Genomic DNA, 19,436 nt, shown 5'->3' on the forward strand with positions numbered 1-19,436 from the left:
GTTTTTGTTTTTTTAAAGTTCCAGGACAGGCTCCAAAGCTACAGTGAAACCATGCCTCGAAAACCAAAAACAAAACAAAACAAAAACAGACCAAATAAACAAAAAAACCCAAAATAAAAACCAACAACAAAAAGAAATATATTTTATATTTACTTTTTATTAATTCATCATATACTTATTGTGTATGAATGTTTGCTGCAGTTGGCACTGGAAACCATCATGCCTCACAAGATAAAGATGGCAGCATCAAGGCTGGGCGGTGGTGGCGCACACCTTTAATCCCAGCACTTGGAAGGCAGAGGCAGGCGGATCTCTGTGAGTTCAAGACCAGCCTGGTCTACAAGAGCTAGTTCCAGGACAGGATCCAAAACCACAGAGAAACCCTGTCTAGAAAAACCAAAAAAAAAAAAAAAAAAAAAAAAAAAAAGATGGCAGCATCATAAAGCATCATCAAACATCTCTGCTAAGGCTCCTGGAGCTCCTGACAGAACGTCACAAAGATAGAAAAGTGCAGAAGCCAGAACCTGGAGCAGAGGATGAAGGAATTTCCATCTCCAGCATTCCCCACAATCTTTTTATTTTAATTTATGAATGTTGCATCTATGAGTGTTTTCTTGTTAGTAGCGTTTGCACCATGAATCTGCGTGGTGTCCGCAGGGACATTGGATGTCATGGAACAGGAGTTATGGATGGTTACGAGCCATCAGGTGGGTGCTGGGATCTGAACCTGGGTCCTCTGCAAGAGCAGCAAGTGCTCTCAAGCCCTGAGCCATCTCTTCAGTCCCTAGATCATGTTTTTTAATAAACATAAATCTAAAGTAGACTCAGCCTGAAAATCCTTGAGTCTCCACTGGAGGCAGCACCATAATTCCCAAAGGCAGGGGAAATGGGACCTTGGGCAGAACACAGGACAGATCTGAGATGAGACCCTGTGGATCCCTCCTCTCTGCCCATCCTACAACTGGGGTAGATTCTGATAGATGGGAAAGAAGGAGAGAACCTTCAGGGAGGGGCCTGAGGGAAGGCAGGAGCTCAGGAGACTGAAGCTCATGTTCTCATCCCACAGTCTCCTGAGTGCAGGGGCCTAGCTGGACCTTGGGGGGACAGGGATGGAAAACACCTCTTACTGCTGTCACTCAGGGACCCCACAGGAGAGTGAGGCCGACACCACTCACAGGAGCAGGAACAGGCCTAGTCCTCCATACTAACTAAACAGACAAGAAATAAACAGAGAAGACAGAGGAAAGAATCACAGTCAGGACAGAAGCCCTGGCAGCTCATAATCCTGGGGACAGGACAAGGCTCTGGCCATCCCAGTGTCCTTGTGATCACAGATGTCAGCATTTGGTTCTAAGTGACAAAGTTAGAACCCAGTCAGAAGGTAACAGAGCTGAGGAGTGACCTTGTCAAAGCTGGCAATGGACTGAGCTCCACCTGGGAGCCCTGTTCTCATTCATCTCCCACAGCCTCATCCTGTCCCACCAGATGCACACAGCATAGTGAACACAGATTCTGGGAGGTTCTTCATGTTGCCATTTATTCCTTCACAAACACTATCTTAATCTTTTAATTTAGTCACTAATAAACCTATTAAATAAAGGACATGAACAATCTTCACATTCAGATTCTTATTTTTAGTGGGGAAGTCAGGGTTGCAGCTCAGGACAGCATGGAGGAGACAGGATGGAGATTTTCCCTTCCTATCTGCAGGAACGGGAACATTGGCTGTGGAAGGGAACAGGGCAGTGCAGGGACAGCGTCCTGGTGTGCAGGGTGGGCTGGGCTCCCCAGTTCTTCACATTGAGTCCATAGGATCACAGGGAACATCAGACACTATTGCTGAGAGTGAACTGAGGGGCTCTGGATGTCACAGGAGAGACCTGAACACATCGTCTGTCACTCCATCCACACCAGGCAGCTGTCTTCACGCTACAGAACAAGAGTCATGAACAATCACTGTGAAGACAACATCCCAAAAACCCACCACTCACTCAGAGGAGATTCTGGGGGTCCCTGAAACCCAATCATGTCCACTCTGCCCCTCCCCAAGTCAGGTCCCAGAGGGTCACCTTTACAGTCTGGGAGAGACACATCGGAGCTCTGGGAACTGTCCCTGCCTGGGGTAAAAATACATATATATTAATGGAAAGCTAAAGACAAGGACCCCAGAATATTTTGCTGGAAGAGATAATATGGACTGTCAGATTTCCACAAATAATCCAGTTTCAACCCACAGGTCTCAGGGACAATCCTGCCTCCCACTCTTACCGAGAGCCAGAGCATAGTTGCCTCCTTTTCCACCTGTGAGAAGAAAAGCTGTGAGAGACCAGGGAAGACCCCGACCCTAGGAAGTTTCCAGAACTGACAGCAGACCCAGGGTAGAGACAGCAGCAATGAGGGCTGTGGATGTGTTTCCCATTAATGAGGCAGAACACACTTCTAAAAGGGGCTGAGAGAGAACTCAGACCCTGCTCTTTCCTACCTGGGTTTTTCCTCCTCTTCATCACAACAGCCACCACAGCTCCAATGATCATAGCTCCAAGGAAAACCAGACCAGCAATCATTGCCATGATGAGGACCGTGGACTGAGGAGGGTCTGGGAAGGGAAGGACAGGAAGGGAAAGTGAGGGTCATGACCCAGCTCTTAGCCCTGACCCTGCTCAGGGTCTGCAGAAGGCTCCAACTTTCCCTGACCCCAGCTCTGCACCCACTCCCTCCTTACCCCATCTCAGGGTGAGGGGCTCAGGCAGCCCCTCATGGTGCACATGGCATGTGTATTTGTGCTCCTCTCCAGAAGGCACCACCAGAGATGCCCACTTCTGGTAGGTTCCATCCCCAGAAGGTCTGGTCTCCACCAGCTCTATGTCCTGAGTCTGTTCCTCCTCCTCCCTCTGCCAGGTCAGGGTAATGGAGGCAGGGTAGAAGCCCAGGGCCCAGCACCTCAGGGTGACGTCACCATTAGATCCAGGATGATGGGTCACATGTGCCTTTGGGGGATCTGTGTGGAATGTTTAAGAAATCCACAATTAAGAAGATAAACTGAAATCTGCAAAGACAAAGTTAAATCAATGATGACACTGAATCATGTGACTGTTGGTGACCTGCAGGTAGAGCTGGTCCCCTCATCACAGAACTGCAGTTTCTTGGGAGACCCAGAAGCTAAGAGGGAATCCACATGAGCCAGCAGGTCTGCACAATCCTATTTAGTATAAGTATAGTATAGCATAAGTTAGGTAGGAAAAGGATGAAGGAATGGAAAATAATTAATTTATATGTGATTACATTCATATCAAAATAAGAAATTAAGAGGAGCAGTCTACATGAAGGGCACCAGAAACTTCTGCTGACACCATTGAGGCTCAAGCACTGTGGTCATCTTTCTGTCCAGCATTAACTGTCCATCCTAGTGAACAGCCATCACCACAGTGAGCAGCAGAAATGTGGTGAACCTCTGACACTCAGCCAGAGACACTGATTCTCCAATCCCTGCCTCTGGGGGGACAAGATACCCAGGATCCCTGAAGTGTGCTGTGGAGCCCAGTGCAGCACTCACTGGGACACAGCGGTGCTCACAGGGTGTGGGGATCTTCCCAAGACCCTGTCTCTGAGGAAGTTCAGTTCCTAATTCACTAGGGCAACACTGTAACTTGTTGGGTCAGAGGGAGAGCAGGGGGTTCCGGATGGCTACTTCTGGCAGAAAATAGTCTAAAACTCCCAGGAATCTTTCTCATTGAAAGGGAACACTGACTTGCTCCAAAGCTATGTTGAAGCCCTGTCTCGACAAACCAAAAAAAAAAAAAAAAACAAAAACAAACAACAGCAACAACAAAAAAACCCCACTGACTTAACTTGTCTAATTATCAGAGTGTCAGTCCCCATGGCACCTGTGGAGACTGATACACAAGATAACACAGGGGAGGGAGAGAAGGAAAACTGTCCCAGTGAGGAAGGAAAACGCACTAAAAGGAAAATAATAACTTTGAAAATAATATAACAATAATAATAACAACAAAAGAAAGAAAAGAAGAAAAAAAAAACCTCCACAATTTAGGATTTGTCCAGGGCTCCCCATAACCAGGGTCCCACGTGACCATTCTAGGAAGCCATACAATTTGGGTGTGGGATGGATGCAAACCTCACACACAGGAATCTGGGAGAATGTATTCTTTGGAAAGTTCTAGAAACTGGGGGAAGCAGCCTAGGGTAGGGGAGTCCATGTCTCCCACCAGGTAAAGGAGACTCCGGTCCTGGTGTGTAAGGGCTGACACACTCAGCTGACAGAACTCAGAGTCCACAGACACTGGGTGTGGGCAGAGAACCCGGCCTGGGAGAGGCCATGGCTGACAGGGGCTGCAGACTGAAGGAGCCACTGTTGGTGATGTCGGGATCCTCTCTCCTCCCTCCTGAGACAGATGTGGAACTGTCCAGGGAGAAGGCTGAGCCCTGGGAGGTCAGTGCAGTCCCTGGATGCTGGATCAGGAGACCCAGGGACACTGTCTGCTCTCAGAGACAGGGGCATGACCCCAGTGAGGGTTTCCTCTTCCTCAGGACTGAGCCCAGCCCGAGGGCAGAGGGAGGAGTTGCCCGCGGCCCCGCACCTGAGCGCAGCAGCGCGGCCTTCCCGTTCTCCAGGTGTCTGCGCAGCCACTGCACGCACGGGCCCTCCAGGTAGGCCTTGTAACTCTCTGCAGCACCATTCTGCTCCCACTTCCGCTTGGTGATCAGCGCCGCTGTGTCCGCCGCCGTCCACGTCTTCAGGTCGTCGTTCAGGGCGATGTAATCGAGGCCGTCGTAGGCGACCTGTTCAAACCCGCGGAGGAAGCGCCCGTCCGACCCCACCTCACAGCCGAACATCCACTGGATGGTGTGAGAGCCTGCGGGGACCCTGCGGTCAGCCCCGCCCACCCGCCCTGCCCCCGTCACCACGCCTGCGGCCCCGCCCACCCACGGACTCTAAACCGAAAGGGAAACCACGGACCTGGAACCCGGGGCAACTCCGGCCCGTGCGTAGGGACGTGGAGGGGTCGTGACCTCCGACCGCGGTCACTCACCGCCCTTGCTCTGGTTGTAGTAGCCGAGCAGGGTCCTCAGGTCAACTCTGAAACTCCTTTCAGCGATCTTGGCGATCTCTGTGTTCCTCACCCAATACTCACGTCCCACCTGCTCCATCCATGGCGCCCGCGGCTCCATCCTCGGAGTCTCCGCGTCGCTGTCGTAGCGCACGAACTGCGTGTCGTCCACGTAGCCGACAGAGGTGAACCGGGGCTCCCCGAGGCCGGGCCAGGACACGATGGTGTTGAAATACAGCATGGAGTGCGAGCCTGGGGGCGGCGCGCGGTGAGACCCCGGCCCTGCTCCCGGGACCCCGGGCAGGAGCGCGGGCTGCGAGGGGAGCAGGGCGCGGGGCTCGGGACGCGGGTGGAGAAGGGGCGCGAGGGTCCGGCTGTGCCACGCGGGGACGCGGCTTCCCCGGTGCCGCCCCCGCCCTCCCCGCAGAGCCCGTTTCCCTCCCGACCCCGCACTCACCCGCGCAGGTCTGGGTCGGGGCCAGGGCGGCCGCCAGCAGCAGGAGCAGCGTGCGCAACGCCATCGCCCCATCTCAGATCTGGGACGACTCTGACTTCCGCGGTCTGCGTGGACTTTATAACCGGCGACCGCGGCGACGCTGGTTGGTTCCCCGGGATCCCGTCACCCAATGGGGGTGAGAACCGCCGAGTTGTCATCAGTGTCCGGGCAGAAGGACCTGACCCAGGTTAGGAGCTGGAGAAGTGAAACTGGGGACAGGGGAATCCCCAGCCCTGGGCTTTCCCACCCAGACCTCACCCTTCTGGGGACTAATTAATTTATTTATTATGTATATGACATTCTGCCTCCATGTACGCCCTCACGCCAGAAGAGGGCGCCAGATATCACTACAGATGGTTGTGAGCCACCATGTGGTTGCTGGGAATTGAACTCAGGACCTCTGGAAGAGCAGCCAGTGCTCTTAACCACTGAGCCATATCTCCAGCCCCCCCCCCCTTTTTTTTTAAAGAGTTTTGTTGTCAACCTTTTCCTTGAGCCAGAAGTTAGGGCTGGAGATGCTGCTGCTCAGTGCAGCTCAGCTGGATGAATTAAAGACAATGGGATTGGGCTGGAGAGATGGCTCAGAGGTTAAGAGCACTGTCTGTTCTTCCAGAGGTCCTGAAGAGACACCATGAACATGGAAAATCTTATAAAAGAAAGGATTTCTACAAAGGGAGTTCCAGGACAGGCTCCAAAGCTACAGAGAAACCCTGTCTTGAAAAACCAAAAAATTAAATAAATAAATAAATAAATAAATAAATAAATAAATAAATAAATAAATAAATAAAAGGGTTTAACTGGGATTTGCTTGCAGTTGCAGAGGTTTAGTCCTAAAAAACAATGACTCATGAAATCTGCAGGCAAATGAAGGGAACTAGAAAAAACCATCCTGAGTGAGGTAACCCAGACTCAGAAAGACAAACACAGTGTGCTCACTCATAGGTGGATATTAGATGTAAAGCAAAGGACAACCAGGCTGCAGTCCACAGCCCCACAGAAGCTAGGGAACATGGAGACTCTAAGATGGATGCATGGATCACCTGGGAAAGAGGAAACAGATGAGATCTCCTGGGTAAACTGCATGGGGGGGTTGAGGGGTGGGAATTGGAGGAGCAATGAATGAGATATCTTGATAGAGGGAGACTTTATGGGGTTAGGGAGAAACCTGGTTCCAGGGAAACTCCCAGGAATCCACAAGGACGACCCCAGCTAAGACTCCTAGCAACAGCAGAGAGGGTGCCTGAATTGGCCTGCCCCGTAATCAGATTAGCATCTACCCTAATTGTCATCAAAGCACCTACATCCCTTAACTGAAGGAAGCAGATGCAGAGATCCACAGTCAAGCACTGGGCCCAGCTCCAGGAGCTCAGTTGAAGAGAGGAAGGAGGGATTACATGCACAAGGGGAGGTCAAAATCATGATGGGGAAACCACAGGGGCAAACCACCTGAGCTCAGAGGGGTTCATGGACTCTAACAGCTAGGGAGCCTGCAAGGGACGACCTAGGCCCTCGGCGTGTGAGTGACAGTTGTGTACCTTGGTCTGTTTGTGGGGCCCCTCGCAGTGGGGTCAGGACCTGTCCGTGGTGCATGAACTGGCTTTGGGAACCATTCCCTATGGTGGGATGCCTCGGTCAGCCTTGAAGCAGGGGGAAGAGCTGGGTCCTTCCTCAACTTGCTGTGCCTTGCTTTGCTTTGTTGACTCCCACAGAGACCTTACCCTTTCTGATGGAGACAGAGGAGGAGTGGATGGTGGGAGGAGAAGGAAGGTGGGGGAGGGGACAGGAGGAGAGGAGAGAGGGGAAATTGGAGTGTGGATTCTAATTGTTCTTAATAATAAAAACCCGGAGTCAGATATTAGGGGTGAAACTGGGAGATCAGAGAAGCAGAGCAACTAGCTGCAAGAGAGACCTTTTACCTCTGTCAAATCCTCAGACCAAAGGGGGGATCCCATCCCTATGATTCCTCAGATCTAAGGGGTGATACTGTCTCTACAAATCTTCAGATTGAATGCTTTCTGTCTCTATGAAACCTCAGACTGCACCGAGCTCCTTCCTGTCTCCTCCCGCCTTATGTTCCTCTCTCTACCCAGCCATATCACTCCTGACTCCACCTCCATAGTGCTGGGATTAAATGTCTGAGCTCTGTTTCTCTTTTAGACTGAATCAATCTCAAGGTGGCCTGGATCTCCTGATCTTTCTGCTTCCTCTTCCCAAGTGCTGGGATTAAGGGTGTGTGCCACCACTGCCTGACCTCTATGGCTAACTAGTATCTTAGCTCTGCACTCTGATCTTCAGGCAAGCTTTATCTGTTAGATCACAAACAAAACATCACCACAGGAAAACTGGGGTTGGTATGTAAAATACATTTTAAATATTTAATTAAAAAAAAAAAACCTTTGGACTCTATTAACTTAGTAGACCACTGGCTCTCACTAACCCGAAAAATAGCATCTGAGGCCTATGGGAGGGAATCCCCCATCTTCTCCGTCTCTCTCATGTCTCTGCCAATATATTCGTGATGTGGAGGTGATGTATGTTGTGAATATGTTTTAGTGCCATTGGTTAATACAGAAGCTGCTTTTGGCCAATGGCTGAAAGAGATAGATAGATAGATAGATAGATAGATAGATAGATAGATAGATAGATAGATAGATAGATAGAGTACACAGAGTCAGGGAGTCAGGGAGAAGCCATGTAGCCACCGCCTGGGACAGACACCTCCGCTGGAGCCCACTGAAACTTTGCCAGTAGGCCATGACCTCGTAGTGATGTCCAGATTAATGGAGATGGGTTAGTTTAGGATTTAGGATGTAGGAGTTAGCCAATAAGAAGCTAGAGCTAATAGGCAAAGCAGTGATTTAATTAATACAGTTCTTGAGTAGTAATTTGGAGTTTGGGAAGCCTCCCCCCACATATTCGAAGTGTCTTTATTCATGGCTTTCTTTGTGCTGCTCCTATGAAAACTTCACGAAATGGTTACCATATTGGAATATGGAATTGGGGTAACCTAAACCCATGGTCTGACGTTTTTCTGTTGGCTTAGTGATTGTACATGAACCTACTGATATTTTAGTTACCGTCTATGGCCCCAAGGCCCCCCAGTCAGCACCCCACTGGCCACTCAGGTCCTGGCCTAGAGGGACTTCTGATCCCACAGCTGTGGCAGAGATGTAGGCTTAAGCCACATGTATATAACATGCATACATACATGTAGCAATATATTTATAGTATGTATACATATATATATACTATGTATACAGATTTGCAGCTTTAAACTGATTCTCTATCATTCTATTTACCAAGACTTGGAAGTCAGATGTGGGGAGAAAACCTGCTAGATCAGAGAGGCTAAGAAGTGACCAGCTGAGCCGGGTGGTGGTGGCACACGCCTTTAATCCCAGCACTTGGGAGGCAGAGGCAGGCGGATCTCTGTGAGTTCGAGACCAGCCTGGTCTACAAGAGCTAGTTCCAGGACAGGCTCCAAAGCCACAGAGAAACCCTGTCTCGAAACACCAAAAAAAAAAAAAAAAAAAAAAGTGACCAGCTGACCTTGCTTTTTGGCCAGAGACCCAGCAAGAGACATGTCTCTCCACTTGTCCCAAACCAAAAAGAAGTGCAAAATTCCAAGTCCATCCTACTTCTTTCTGTGTGTCTGTCCATCCATTTTCCTCCTCCTCCAGACTCTCTATGGCTAGTTCCAATCAAACAGTTGCTGGCCCCGCCACCTGAATCATGGTTGATTTTATTTAATTAATGCAAATGCAAACTTGGAGTTCACAATATGATTGACTATCCTGAAACAATGGTCACTGGAATCTGACTCTATGATAAACCATCCGCAATTCCCTTTGAAGAGAGAGCTGTGTGTTTTGAGTGACACAGGCCAGCCAGGGCTACCCTGTGAGACTCTGTGGAAAGACAGCAGAATGGGTGGCGCTGGGGTGGTCTCTCTAGCGCCCTTTCACCGCTGAAAGTGAATTCCGTTTAGCTTCTGTCAGTTGTCACCACTGATGCATCACAGGCAACAGTGTTGCCAACTTCGAAGAGTAAACTGTGTGTCAAGTTAATACAAGGACTGAGGTCCTACTTGGCCCTAGACGGGAACAAAGTGGCAGCTGTTGTTGAAGCCAGAGACTTTCCTAAGGGAACCCCTACCAGACGGAGCATGGCAGCTCCCTCTTTGGTGCCAGGCTGGTTGGAGGGCCCTGTTAACTGTTGAGACTTTGTTCAGGGGCTTCTATGGGAGTGGCAGTCCCCAGATGGTGGGGACTTGAGCTCTGGCTTTGCTGGAATCCACGATATAGATGAGACTGGACTCAGCTCCTATAGATCCGCCTGCGTGTGTCTCCGGAGTGCTGGGATGAAAAGCGCCTGTCTCCATCTCCCGCAGTAACTGCTTCTTAGCATCAGGGAAGGTAGAACTGAAGAAAAAGTGGGCAAGCCCATCCCACCATGTTTCTTCCAAAAATTTTTGTTGTTGTTGTTGTTGTTGTTGTTGTTTTTGAGACAGGGTTTCTCTGCAGCTTTGGAGCCTGTCCTGGAACTAGTTCTTGTAGACCAGGCTGGTCTCAAACTCACAGTGATCCACCTGCCTCTGCCTCCCGAGTGCTGGGATTAAAGGCCCGCCCCCCCCCCCCAAATTTTCTAATCCTGATAATTTTCTTTGTGACACAGTGCTTCATGTACCTGGAAATCAGTATGTAGCCAGGATGACCCTGAGCTTCCGATCCTCCTGCATCCACCCTCTGCAGTGGGAGGATCACAGGGCTGTACCTCCACGCCTGCTGCAGTGAGCCTTGCTCGGCCCTGCTTTCCCTTCTCCACTTTTTCCTCCATCCTCTCCTCTTCCCATCGCTGCCTCTACTCCCCTTTTTTCCTGGGACACCTGCTCTGCTGTTCTTTCCCCTTAGAAGCCTCTAAAACAGCTGGAGGTGCCTCTTTCTGGGCTTCGTTTCTGGTTGCGTGTAATAGGATTTTGGGAAGTCCAGGAAAAGGTGAGGTAGGGTGGAGGGGCAAAGGTGATGGAGCCATTAGCGGAGGAGCTGGTGTGCGCTTAGCTGCTTAGCTTCTGGGCGAAAGAGTTGGGTGGATCGGTAAGGGGACGGGAGTCTGACTGCGGTCTGAGAATGGCCGGTAGGGGACGGTGTTTGACCATGGTCTGAGAATGGTTCACACTTCCCTCAGGTGACGCCTCTTAACCCTCAGAGTATAAACTGTCTGAGTATAAACAGCTGCTCTTGTGTGTGTGCGTATACATATATATAATATATATATATATATTATGTCTCATCTTGCTGAGTCGGTAATGCTGCCTTGAGGAGAATGTGGGGTGCAAACACCCCATCTAGTGCCACACATGTAAGCTGCCTTCTCCCTGCACTGGGGAGAACTGTTGGCAGAGGTGAGGACACTTACCCCAGGTGACCTGTGACAGGCCCACACGTGGTGTTTCCAAAGTAGGGAGCCACGCCTATGAAGGCCTTAATTACACAGGCAGGGGACATGGGAAGAGGTTGAAAAGCTGAGAATTACTGAAAGGAAGCCAGGCAGCAACTCAGAAGCCGCTAGGGATGAGCGAGCACTGATTGCCTACTGGAAGGTGGGCTTCCTCCTCGGTGTCTCCCTGGCTCCTCCCTACGTCTCTACCTCGCTGGCCTGCTGCACGGCCGGGCATTGTTGGATTAAGGGGATGCAGCTGGGCATGGTGGTGCAAGCCTTTGATACCAGCACTCAGGAGGCAGAGGCAGGCAGGTCTCTGTGAGTTCAAAGCTAGCCTGATCGGGCAGCCAGGGTGGCACAGTGAGGCCCTATCTACAGATGGACACTGAGGAATGGGGCTGCACTGGGGGTAAGCGAGCATCTTGAACCTCTGTGGGACAACGGTGGCACATTGACAGGTCAGCAGCGGTTCTCAAAGGCGCTAGAGAAAGGGTGGGCCGTAATTGTCGGTGCCAGGGATCACACAAGAAAATCCAAGGGATCCAAGGGAGCCCACCCAGTCCTGCCTGCAGCATCGTGAGGCCCTGAGGGAGACGGGGCAGAGGGTGCATTCATTCTGCTGCAGAAAGCCTGTTCCTGAAACCCTAGACTCCTCTGGAACTCCAGACCCCAAGGCCACAACTGGTTCTCACAGCCCTCTCTTTTCATCAGTAGTGATGGAATGTTCTCTTCAATCTTCATGGCTGTCTTCTTGGTGGCCAGACCGACTTTACCGTGGAGACCTGGCTTTGTACCTCCTGCGGGTTAACTGGATTTCACTGGGCTGATGGAGTTGTGCAGAATGTTTGGAAAGTCTGCCCCTTCATCCTCTCCTCCAGCTTCTCAGATTGTCCCTAGTTCCCTTGTCTTCAGGTGTTTGGAGCTCAGTGTAACTAGTCCAGGCTGGCCCAGAACTCATCATGTAGACCAGGCTGGTTTCAAGGTTGTGGCGATTCTTCTGGCTCTGCCAACCAGATCCTGGGACTGCAGGAATTTGAGATCATGGCTGGCTCCTCCCTCTTTTCATTTCTATTGTATGGGGGGAGCTATAGGGGGCTAACCTCTGCCATCACCTCCTATTTCCATCACTCATTTCCTGTGAGTTTTAAGCTTTCCCAAATAAAACACTAGGTAGCCTTGGCTGGCCTGAACTCACTATAGACCAGACTGCCCTCAAACTCAGAGATCCACCTGCCTCTGTCACCTGAGTGCTGGAATTAAAGGCGTGCGCCACTACGCCCCGTTAATTTTTATGTGTGGGTATTTCACCCGCACAAGTCAGTGCATCACGTGTTCCTGGTGACTGCAGAGGCCAGAAAAGGGCTTCAGACCCCCCGAAACCAGAGTTACAGATGGTGGTGCACCACCATGTGGGTGCTGGGAATCAAACTCAGGTCCTCTGCGAGAGTAGCCTGAGCTCTTAACCGCTGAGCCACTTCTCCAGCTCCCCCCACCTGTTTATTATACACTCTTGATAGACACACACAGAGGACTGCAGCTTTCAAAGAAGTAAGCAAATTTGTTGTTGGTAGGAAGGTGGGGAGGGGCCGTGTTCACCTCCCCGTCACCTGCAGGATGGGCAGTTAGGGTCAATGGAAAAGGCAGTAGTAGGTACAGGTCCGTGCTGTACAATATAGAAGAATCTGATATAGATATTTTGTATAAAAGCCATTTGTCCTTGCTTGTGTCCTCTTGCTGTCTGGCTGGGAGGCATTGGGAGTTGAAGCTGGCAGGGTGAGCCGGGACACAGGGACACCCTGTGGTCCCCATCTTCTGGCTGTGCCCTTGTGAAGTCATTTTGGGTCCTTAGTGGGGGCATAGCAGAGCTCTAATGGCCTGGACACCTTCCAGAACTTCTCATTCACGAGCTCCAAGGTCAGCGAGCCATTCAGCGTCTAGAGAGGAGAGAGGCAGGGGGAGGAAAGTCGGAAAAGGAAATGGACGAGAGACAAGGGAAGAGGAAAGAAAAAGGGGGGAAAGGGGAGTGTGCAGAACCAGAGCCCACAGAGAGGGACAGAGCAGGGCTGAGATGCTGGGGGACAGGACATGCTCACCGTGAACGCTCCACCCCCAGGCGCTATGTAGATGGTGTACTGCTTCTCGCTGACACCTTCCAGGCTGGGCAGGGTGGGCTCCTCAGGACCTTCGCCTCCTCCGGCAACCCCACTCTCCCCACCACCCCCATCAGGTCCGCCTGTGTCCGAGGCACCCCCACCAGGCCCTCCAGGCTCTATGGTTTCCTGTTGCTGCCTCCGCTCCAGGGCAATACGCAGAGCCAAGTACTTGGAGAGATGATCCACCGTGGCGTTCCCAGTTGTCTTCACGTACCTGGAGGACAGAGCGGGGATGTGAGGGCAACAGAGTCCTCGAATGGACAACTTCCTCAAAAGGCCTGGCTAGAGACACGGGTACCCCGGGCTGGCTTCTAGCTTGCTATGTAGCTGAAGGTGACCTTAAGCTTCTCATCCCCCTGCCTCTGGGATTACGGGTGCGCATCACCACCCTTGTTTATGTGGTGCTGGAGGAGAAAGTCGGGATCTCATGGCTGTTTGAAAAGCACGCTACCAACTGAACTACACCCCAGGCCTGAAGCCCCCTTCTGATGCAGAATCCTGGACTCAGGCGGGGCTCCTCACCTAGTCTGGCAGTACTCTCCCTTCTCCACAAGCAGGGGGTGGGGCCGGAACACAAGCTCGATCTCGCCGCCTGGCTCTGGAGGACTGGGAGCCCCAGGAGGGCTGGGGGGGCCCAGAGTTCCCCCTCCCAGAGTGCCACCCCGATCGCCAGAGTCTTCAGAACCAGCACCCCCGCAAATCCCCCCAGCAGCACCGCCTCCTGTCCCCGTAGTGCTGCCCCCTGCACCTCCTCCACGGGGTCGCTTGGGAGCAGGGCCTGGAGTGGAGTCAGGAGCGGAGTCAGAGCTTACGTCCTCTCCATCCCCTTCTCCCTCCCCAGGTTCTCCTTCCCCCCCACTCAAGGTGGTGGTCTGATCCGATCCGGGCATCGGCCGCCTTACACGCTGGGCCCTGTAGAAATAAACAGTCCGGGTTAAAGAGAGCAGAACTCAGGCCTCTAAGTGTTAAACTTCAGACGATTCTGAGGCCATGGAAATCCTAATGGTGATGTTGTGTGTTTACCAGTCGGTAATGATGTATCAAGCATAGTGTTTTTACTTCTATCTGATGACTGAAGAAACAGGACTAGACCGGTCTGAGAACACAGGCACCTGCCTGGTCAACACCTGGCAGCTGGAAGAGGGCAGTCTACGAGACCCCTACTCCAGACCTCCTCACAGTTCACACCTGAGTCTCCAGACCTCCACACCTGTGCATGGCCTGCATCCGAAGCCCCTCCTCGATACTGGAGCTCAGCGCCTGCTGGTTGTGCAGGCGGCTGAGGCGGATGAGCACTCGGTCCTGATGGGCTTCGTATTCTTCCCGGCTAGGGTAGATTTTGGAGATCAGGGCATCAAAGTTGGGGTCTGGCCGTAGGGACCGTTTGGATACCAGCTTTTTCCGGCAGGTAGGGCACTCCTTGTTCCTGGGTTGGGAGAGAAGAAGCTCTGTGGGCTCAGTCGCCATCACTGATGCCCCCCCCCCACTGCAAACGGTCCCTCCTGTTACCCGCTCCGCAGGGCAGTGACGATGCAGTCAGAGCAGAATCTGTGGAGGCACTCCTTGGTGGTCATTGTGTTCTTCAGCATGTCCAGGCAGATGGGACACATGAGCTCCGAATGCAGCGACCGAGGTGAGACCGCTATCTCTGTCCCGTCCATGATGGCTTCCTGGGCCATTAGCAGGTGGCAGAGGGTTGGGGAAAGGAATTTCAGAACCCGGACAGCCATGCTGGCCAACTGAGGAAGATGGGAATTCTGGGATGGAGGAGACCAATGACTTGGAAATTATCCAGAAGGGATGAGGACTCATTCACAAGGAGTTTTGAAACAGAAGGAACAAACGTTTGGTGAGATGCGAGGGTTAGTTGGGGATGGCACAGGCTTGGCGAATATTTATTCAACAAACTTCTTATTTTTGCTTTTTGGGGGTCTCACTATGTGTGTGACCCTAGCTGGCCTGGATTCACTATGGAAAACCAGGCTGACCTCGAACTTAAGAGATCCACCTGCCTCTGCTTCTGCAGTGAGCCACCACACCCAGCCTCAACAGGCTTCCTTAAAACTCTAAGAGCGAGACAACTAGAATTTCAGTGGGCCTGTTAAAACAGATTTTCAATCAGAACACTGGAGAGTTTGGCTTAAACTCGTAGGACGAGTCTGTGTACACGGACATGTGGGACATGTGAGAGCCGAGAGGAGAGAGAAAAGGTAACTTCTGGCGTCTGTTTACTGTGCTCCAATTAACGCAGCACTATCTGCCATACCTCTCTGCCACGGCTGTTTGGAGAGGTGAAATCGGATTAAACGAGGTAAGTGTAGAAGTGCTTTGAAAAGATGAAAGGTGATTCAAATGCAGAATCGGGCAAAGAATAGTGTGAAGGGGGAGGGGGAAGAGCTGGCGGGAGGGGATGAGTTGGGACTGGAAGATCCCTGTCACCTGCGGGGTCCGGTGCAGCTCGTAGAGACTCAGTTCCCACGTTTTACTGGCATTCTGGGCATTCGCCGGCGTCGTCATGGTGACGGGGCGCGGACCCCCTCCAAGCAGGGCTCCGCCGAAAGAAGTCTGCGGAGCGGGGGGGGAGGGGACGCTGTCGGGGCCGCCCCTCTGCAGACCCCGCCCCCGGAGCCCTGTGCGCGCACCCCGCGGCCCCTCACCCGGCTCCGGCCGTCGCGCTGCCACGCCGCGGGCCTCTCCCCGGGGACCCCCGGGCTGCGCCGCCCTGGTCCGCTCGGTCCGCAGCTGCCACTCACGCCGCGGCTCTCGCTGCCACCGCCGCCGCCGCCGCCATGGCCCGGGCGCTGAGGCCCGACGTCACTTCCGCCCTCCTTGCATCCCACCCCCGCGGCGGAGACGTCACCGCCCTCGCGGCGCGCGTGGAGGGTGCCGTGGAACCGGGTTCCCCCCTCCCCCGCGGGACGCGCACGGAGCCGGCCTGGGGGTGGGGGTGCTGGTGCGTGCACGTGGGGAACCCGAGGGCGGAGCTCCCCTCCGCGGCGCGGACGATGATCTCCAGCTTCCCCCAAGCCGGGGCCCGGGATCCCCGGAAAGCCGGCCGCAGCTGCACCTCTGCTGCTGGGCGCGCGCCCTGCGCCCCTAGGGCTGCGGCGGGGTCCCGGGTGTCCGGGGGACCGGCCCGCGCTCCGCCCGGCCTCTCCCCCTCGAGGTTTGGGGGCGGCGGCTCGGGACGTCCAGACGCAACTCTCGGCCGGAGCCAGAGACTCGAGAATTGCGTTTGGACAATCAGGAGCCGCGGCCCGGGGCGGGGAGGGAGACGCACCGGAGGCATCGGGGATGAAGACGCCACGCGGAAGCGGGGACACCAGATGGGACCCCCGTGGGGGAGTCGGGGAACACACGAGTGAAATGTGTGGCGTGGGAAAGTGGGCAAAGCCTCTCTGGAACTCGGAGTGAAGGAAGCGGACAGAGAGGAGCGCGAAGAGGAAGGAGCAGGGCCATCCCGGTTGAGTGCAGGGAATGAGGAGCACGGAGGAAGAGACCGTGACGGGCGTTCTGTCCCCCGCCAGTCTGCGCTGCGGCTGCCAGGGGGTGGCCTGTCTCTGGGACAAGTTAGCAGTGGGTCCCCTCGCCCCCAACCCCAGTTACCCCCTACTTCCCTGTTCTCTCCTTCAGTCCGTGGCCAGTCCTTATGTGGGCGCCAGAGTCGATTAGCGCGGACCCCCTCCCCTTCCTCCTCCTCCCAGCCCCCTCCCTTCTGCTCTCCTCCAGCCCCTTTCATCGGCTCGTCCATTCCCCTAATCCTGGCCCCCTCCCCTAATCCCCCCCCATCCGACCCCAGGCCGGCTGCGGCTATTGTAAGGTGGAGAGAAGGGAGGGGAGCAGAGAAAGGAGGGGTGGGGGTGGGCCACCTGTTCCAAGACCCCCTTCCAAGGCCAGACTGGACACCAGGATGGGGCAAAGAACAAATCACCCTTGGGGGCCATAAGGACCCAGGGATTGGGGGGGGCATGACTGGTGCTGCAGGACCAATGAAAGAGGGTGAGGACAGAATCCCCTCCCTCTGAAAGACCCCGAGTGTCACGCACACACAGTGACATACACTCTTTCCTCTCACACCCGGCGGCGGGGGTTGCCCTGGGAGACCAGGCAGTGAAAGGGAGCAATCCTTCGGAAAGGGGAGAGAGGGGGAGGTGGGGAAGGGTCTGAGGGCTTGGACACAAGAAGAACCGGAGGTGGCAGGGAAGAGGATTTGGAATTTATTAGGGTCACAAGCACCCCTGCCTTCCATATTCAGCATGCCTGAGCCACACACTGCCACCCCCTTTGTAGCCTGGGAAATTAGCGTCCTGTCAGCAGGGGGCCAGGCAGTGGTGGGGAGCGGCGAGCAGCGTCCAGCTTCCACGAGGCGGTTACAAGAAAAGACCTCCTGAGAGGGGCAGAAACATGGGAACAGGTGCATGGGTCACCGGTCTAGAGAAGGGACCTCTGCCCTTCGGGCTGCACGGTCCCCTCACTTTCTCATTCCAGCAGTCGAGGTTGTGCTTTTCCGTCCCGTCCACCCTCCCCCACGAAGGCCTCATACCAGAGACTTCCACTGAGGCCCCTGTGATATATCCACTGTCTTCAGATGCCAAGAACGCAACCACATCTGCCACATCTATGGGGACGGTGGGGGAAGGGCAGGCTCACTGCCTTAGATCCGGAGTGGCTATACTCCCACATAACCCCAAGCCACACCAATCATTAATCCCTTTGCAACCTTTTCAAAAATATTACAGATTTAAAGATCTCTTCAAGTCCCTTCCTCAGAGCCTTCTCCCAACGCATGCTTACCCTCAGGGTCCCCCAAGTGTCCCAACGGGATCATTGCAGTCACCTGTAGGGAAACACTCTTGTCGCTGAAAGTTTCTTTCATGGACTTTTTTCCCCCTCTTTTTCTCATCCCTCACTAAGTACATGTCTGGAATACTCACCGTTTGCACTGTGCCCAGTAATCTCCCTCACCGGCCTCCTCTGACTGCCCTCCACCCACAGCCTACCTTGTCCTTCACTTTCTCTGGCATTTTCTGGGTCATGGGTGTTGTAATGAACCCTGGGAGGACTGAGTTACATCGGATCCCATGTCTGTGGGAGGAAGAATGGATGCTGACCCTGGGAAAGACACTGACCCCTCCCTCAGTAGGGTGCCCCGTTCTGACCCACCGTCCAAGTTCGCGGGCTGCAGTCTGGGTGAGCCCAATCACTCCCGCTTTGGAGGACGCATAGTTTGCTTGGCCAATATTCCCCACCTATGGTGAGTCAGAGACCCAGGGTGAGTCAGGAGTCTCCAAGGGAGTCTTCCCAGAGCCCACGCGGCTAGCTGCCCTGGTCCGGCTCAGCCTGACCTTTCCAATGATGCTACTGATGTTGATGATGGAGCCACGAGAGCCACTGGACACCAAAGCCTGGGCTGCAGCCTGAGTGACTAGGAAGGTGCCCTGGCACGAGAGGGTAATGAGCTGGCAACATCAGCTGGGGTGGCAGCCCTCCTCCAAGTCCTTCCCCAGGCTGGGGGCGGGCACAAGTCACGGGTTCAGAGGTCACCACCTTGAGATTGACAGCTATAACTCTGTCCCAGTCGTCTTCTGACATGTGGAGCAGAAACTTATCGCGTGTGATGCCCGCACAGGACACAACGACAGATGGCGGACGAGAAAAGCAGGCCTATGGGAGGGAGGGGGAAGCTGACACCAGAGACCACAAAGGGCCCGGCCGAGGGCTGTGGGACGCGGTGACTGGTTCACCTGCACTTGCTCCAGCAGGCGCCTGGCAGCGGGGGCCTGCGACACGTCCGCCTGGAAGGCGGCGTGCTTCCCGCGCGGTGCCCCGGCCTCGCTCCCCGAGCCGCCCAGCAGCTGCACGGTGTTCTGTGCAGCTGCCCCGTCCAGGTCGCAGGCGGCCACGACGGCGCCCTCTTTCGCCAGGCGCACGCTGATCGCGCGGCCGATGCCGCTGCCCGCACCTGAGATGGGGGGAGCCCGCGGTAGTGGGAAAGACGTGCGGAGGTCAGAGGTCACGGGGCGCCAAGTTACTGAAACTCGGACAAAAGCGCCAGGGACCCCAGGGATGGCGCTCGCTGACATGGCCCGGGCACCCCAACCCACCCTGGGAGGGAACCCCTGAACCTGTGACCAGAGCCAGCGCGGAGTGGAGCCGGAGCTGAGACGCCATGGTGGCTGGGGGCGGGCGGGCCCCGTAGCCCAAGCCAATCCGAACACATGGGGGCGTGGTGAGGGCCAAACCGGGCCCAATGGAAACCCTGTCAGCCATAGGCCTTCG

General features: G+C 54.1%; 3 protein-coding genes across 5 annotated transcripts; all 3 read right to left on the reverse strand.

Moving 5' to 3' along the window:
* Positions 1-1,518: 1,518 nt before the first annotated feature.
* Positions 1,519-5,634, reverse strand: LOC130890607 (H-2 class I histocompatibility antigen, Q10 alpha chain-like). 3 transcript variants are annotated; one of them, XM_057794699.1, is made up of 8 exons: positions 5,527-5,634; positions 5,154-5,321; positions 4,599-4,800; positions 2,723-2,998; positions 2,483-2,596; positions 2,269-2,301; positions 2,070-2,117; positions 1,519-1,929 (listed from the first exon to the last, which is right to left on the reverse strand). In XM_057794699.1, the coding sequence occupies exons 1-8, from the start codon at positions 5,596-5,598 to the stop codon at positions 1,925-1,927; spliced, it is 918 nt and encodes a 305-aa protein (XP_057650682.1). In that variant the 5' UTR covers positions 5,599-5,634; the 3' UTR covers positions 1,519-1,924. The 3 variants fall into 3 exon arrangements, with proteins under 3 accessions (XP_057650682.1, XP_057650681.1, XP_057650683.1); XM_057794698.1 differs by having other exon boundaries at positions 4,599-4,874; positions 5,052-5,321; positions 5,527-5,633; XM_057794700.1 differs by lacking the exons at positions 1,519-1,929; positions 2,070-2,117; positions 2,269-2,301; positions 2,483-2,596 and adding an exon at positions 3,102-3,199 and having other exon boundaries at positions 2,938-2,998; positions 4,599-4,874; positions 5,052-5,321.
* Positions 5,635-12,499: 6,865 nt separating this feature from the next.
* Ring1 (ring finger protein 1) lies at positions 12,500-15,969 on the reverse strand. The gene is made up of 7 exons (XM_057751138.1): positions 15,815-15,969; positions 15,597-15,722; positions 14,667-14,827; positions 14,368-14,583; positions 13,680-14,069; positions 13,098-13,371; positions 12,500-12,938 (listed from the first exon to the last, which is right to left on the reverse strand). Exons 2-7 carry the CDS (start codon positions 15,672-15,674, stop codon positions 12,837-12,839), a joined length of 1,221 nt encoding a protein of 406 aa, XP_057607121.1. The 5' UTR covers positions 15,675-15,722; positions 15,815-15,969; the 3' UTR covers positions 12,500-12,836.
* Positions 15,970-17,360: 1,391 nt separating this feature from the next.
* Hsd17b8 (hydroxysteroid 17-beta dehydrogenase 8) lies at positions 17,361-19,350 on the reverse strand. Its single transcript, XM_057751469.1, has 9 exons — positions 19,283-19,350; positions 18,902-19,119; positions 18,705-18,821; positions 18,503-18,595; positions 18,321-18,406; positions 18,158-18,242; positions 17,952-17,994; positions 17,701-17,775; positions 17,361-17,544 (listed from the first exon to the last, which is right to left on the reverse strand). The coding sequence occupies exons 1-9, from the start codon at positions 19,326-19,328 to the stop codon at positions 17,528-17,530; spliced, it is 780 nt and encodes a 259-aa protein (XP_057607452.1). The 5' UTR covers positions 19,329-19,350; the 3' UTR covers positions 17,361-17,527.
* Positions 19,351-19,436: the final 86 nt, after the last annotated feature.

This window comes from Chionomys nivalis, chromosome 19 (genome assembly GCF_950005125.1).
Source record: "Chionomys nivalis chromosome 19, mChiNiv1.1, whole genome shotgun sequence".
NCBI classification, from domain to species: Eukaryota; Metazoa; Chordata; class Mammalia; order Rodentia; family Cricetidae; genus Chionomys; species Chionomys nivalis.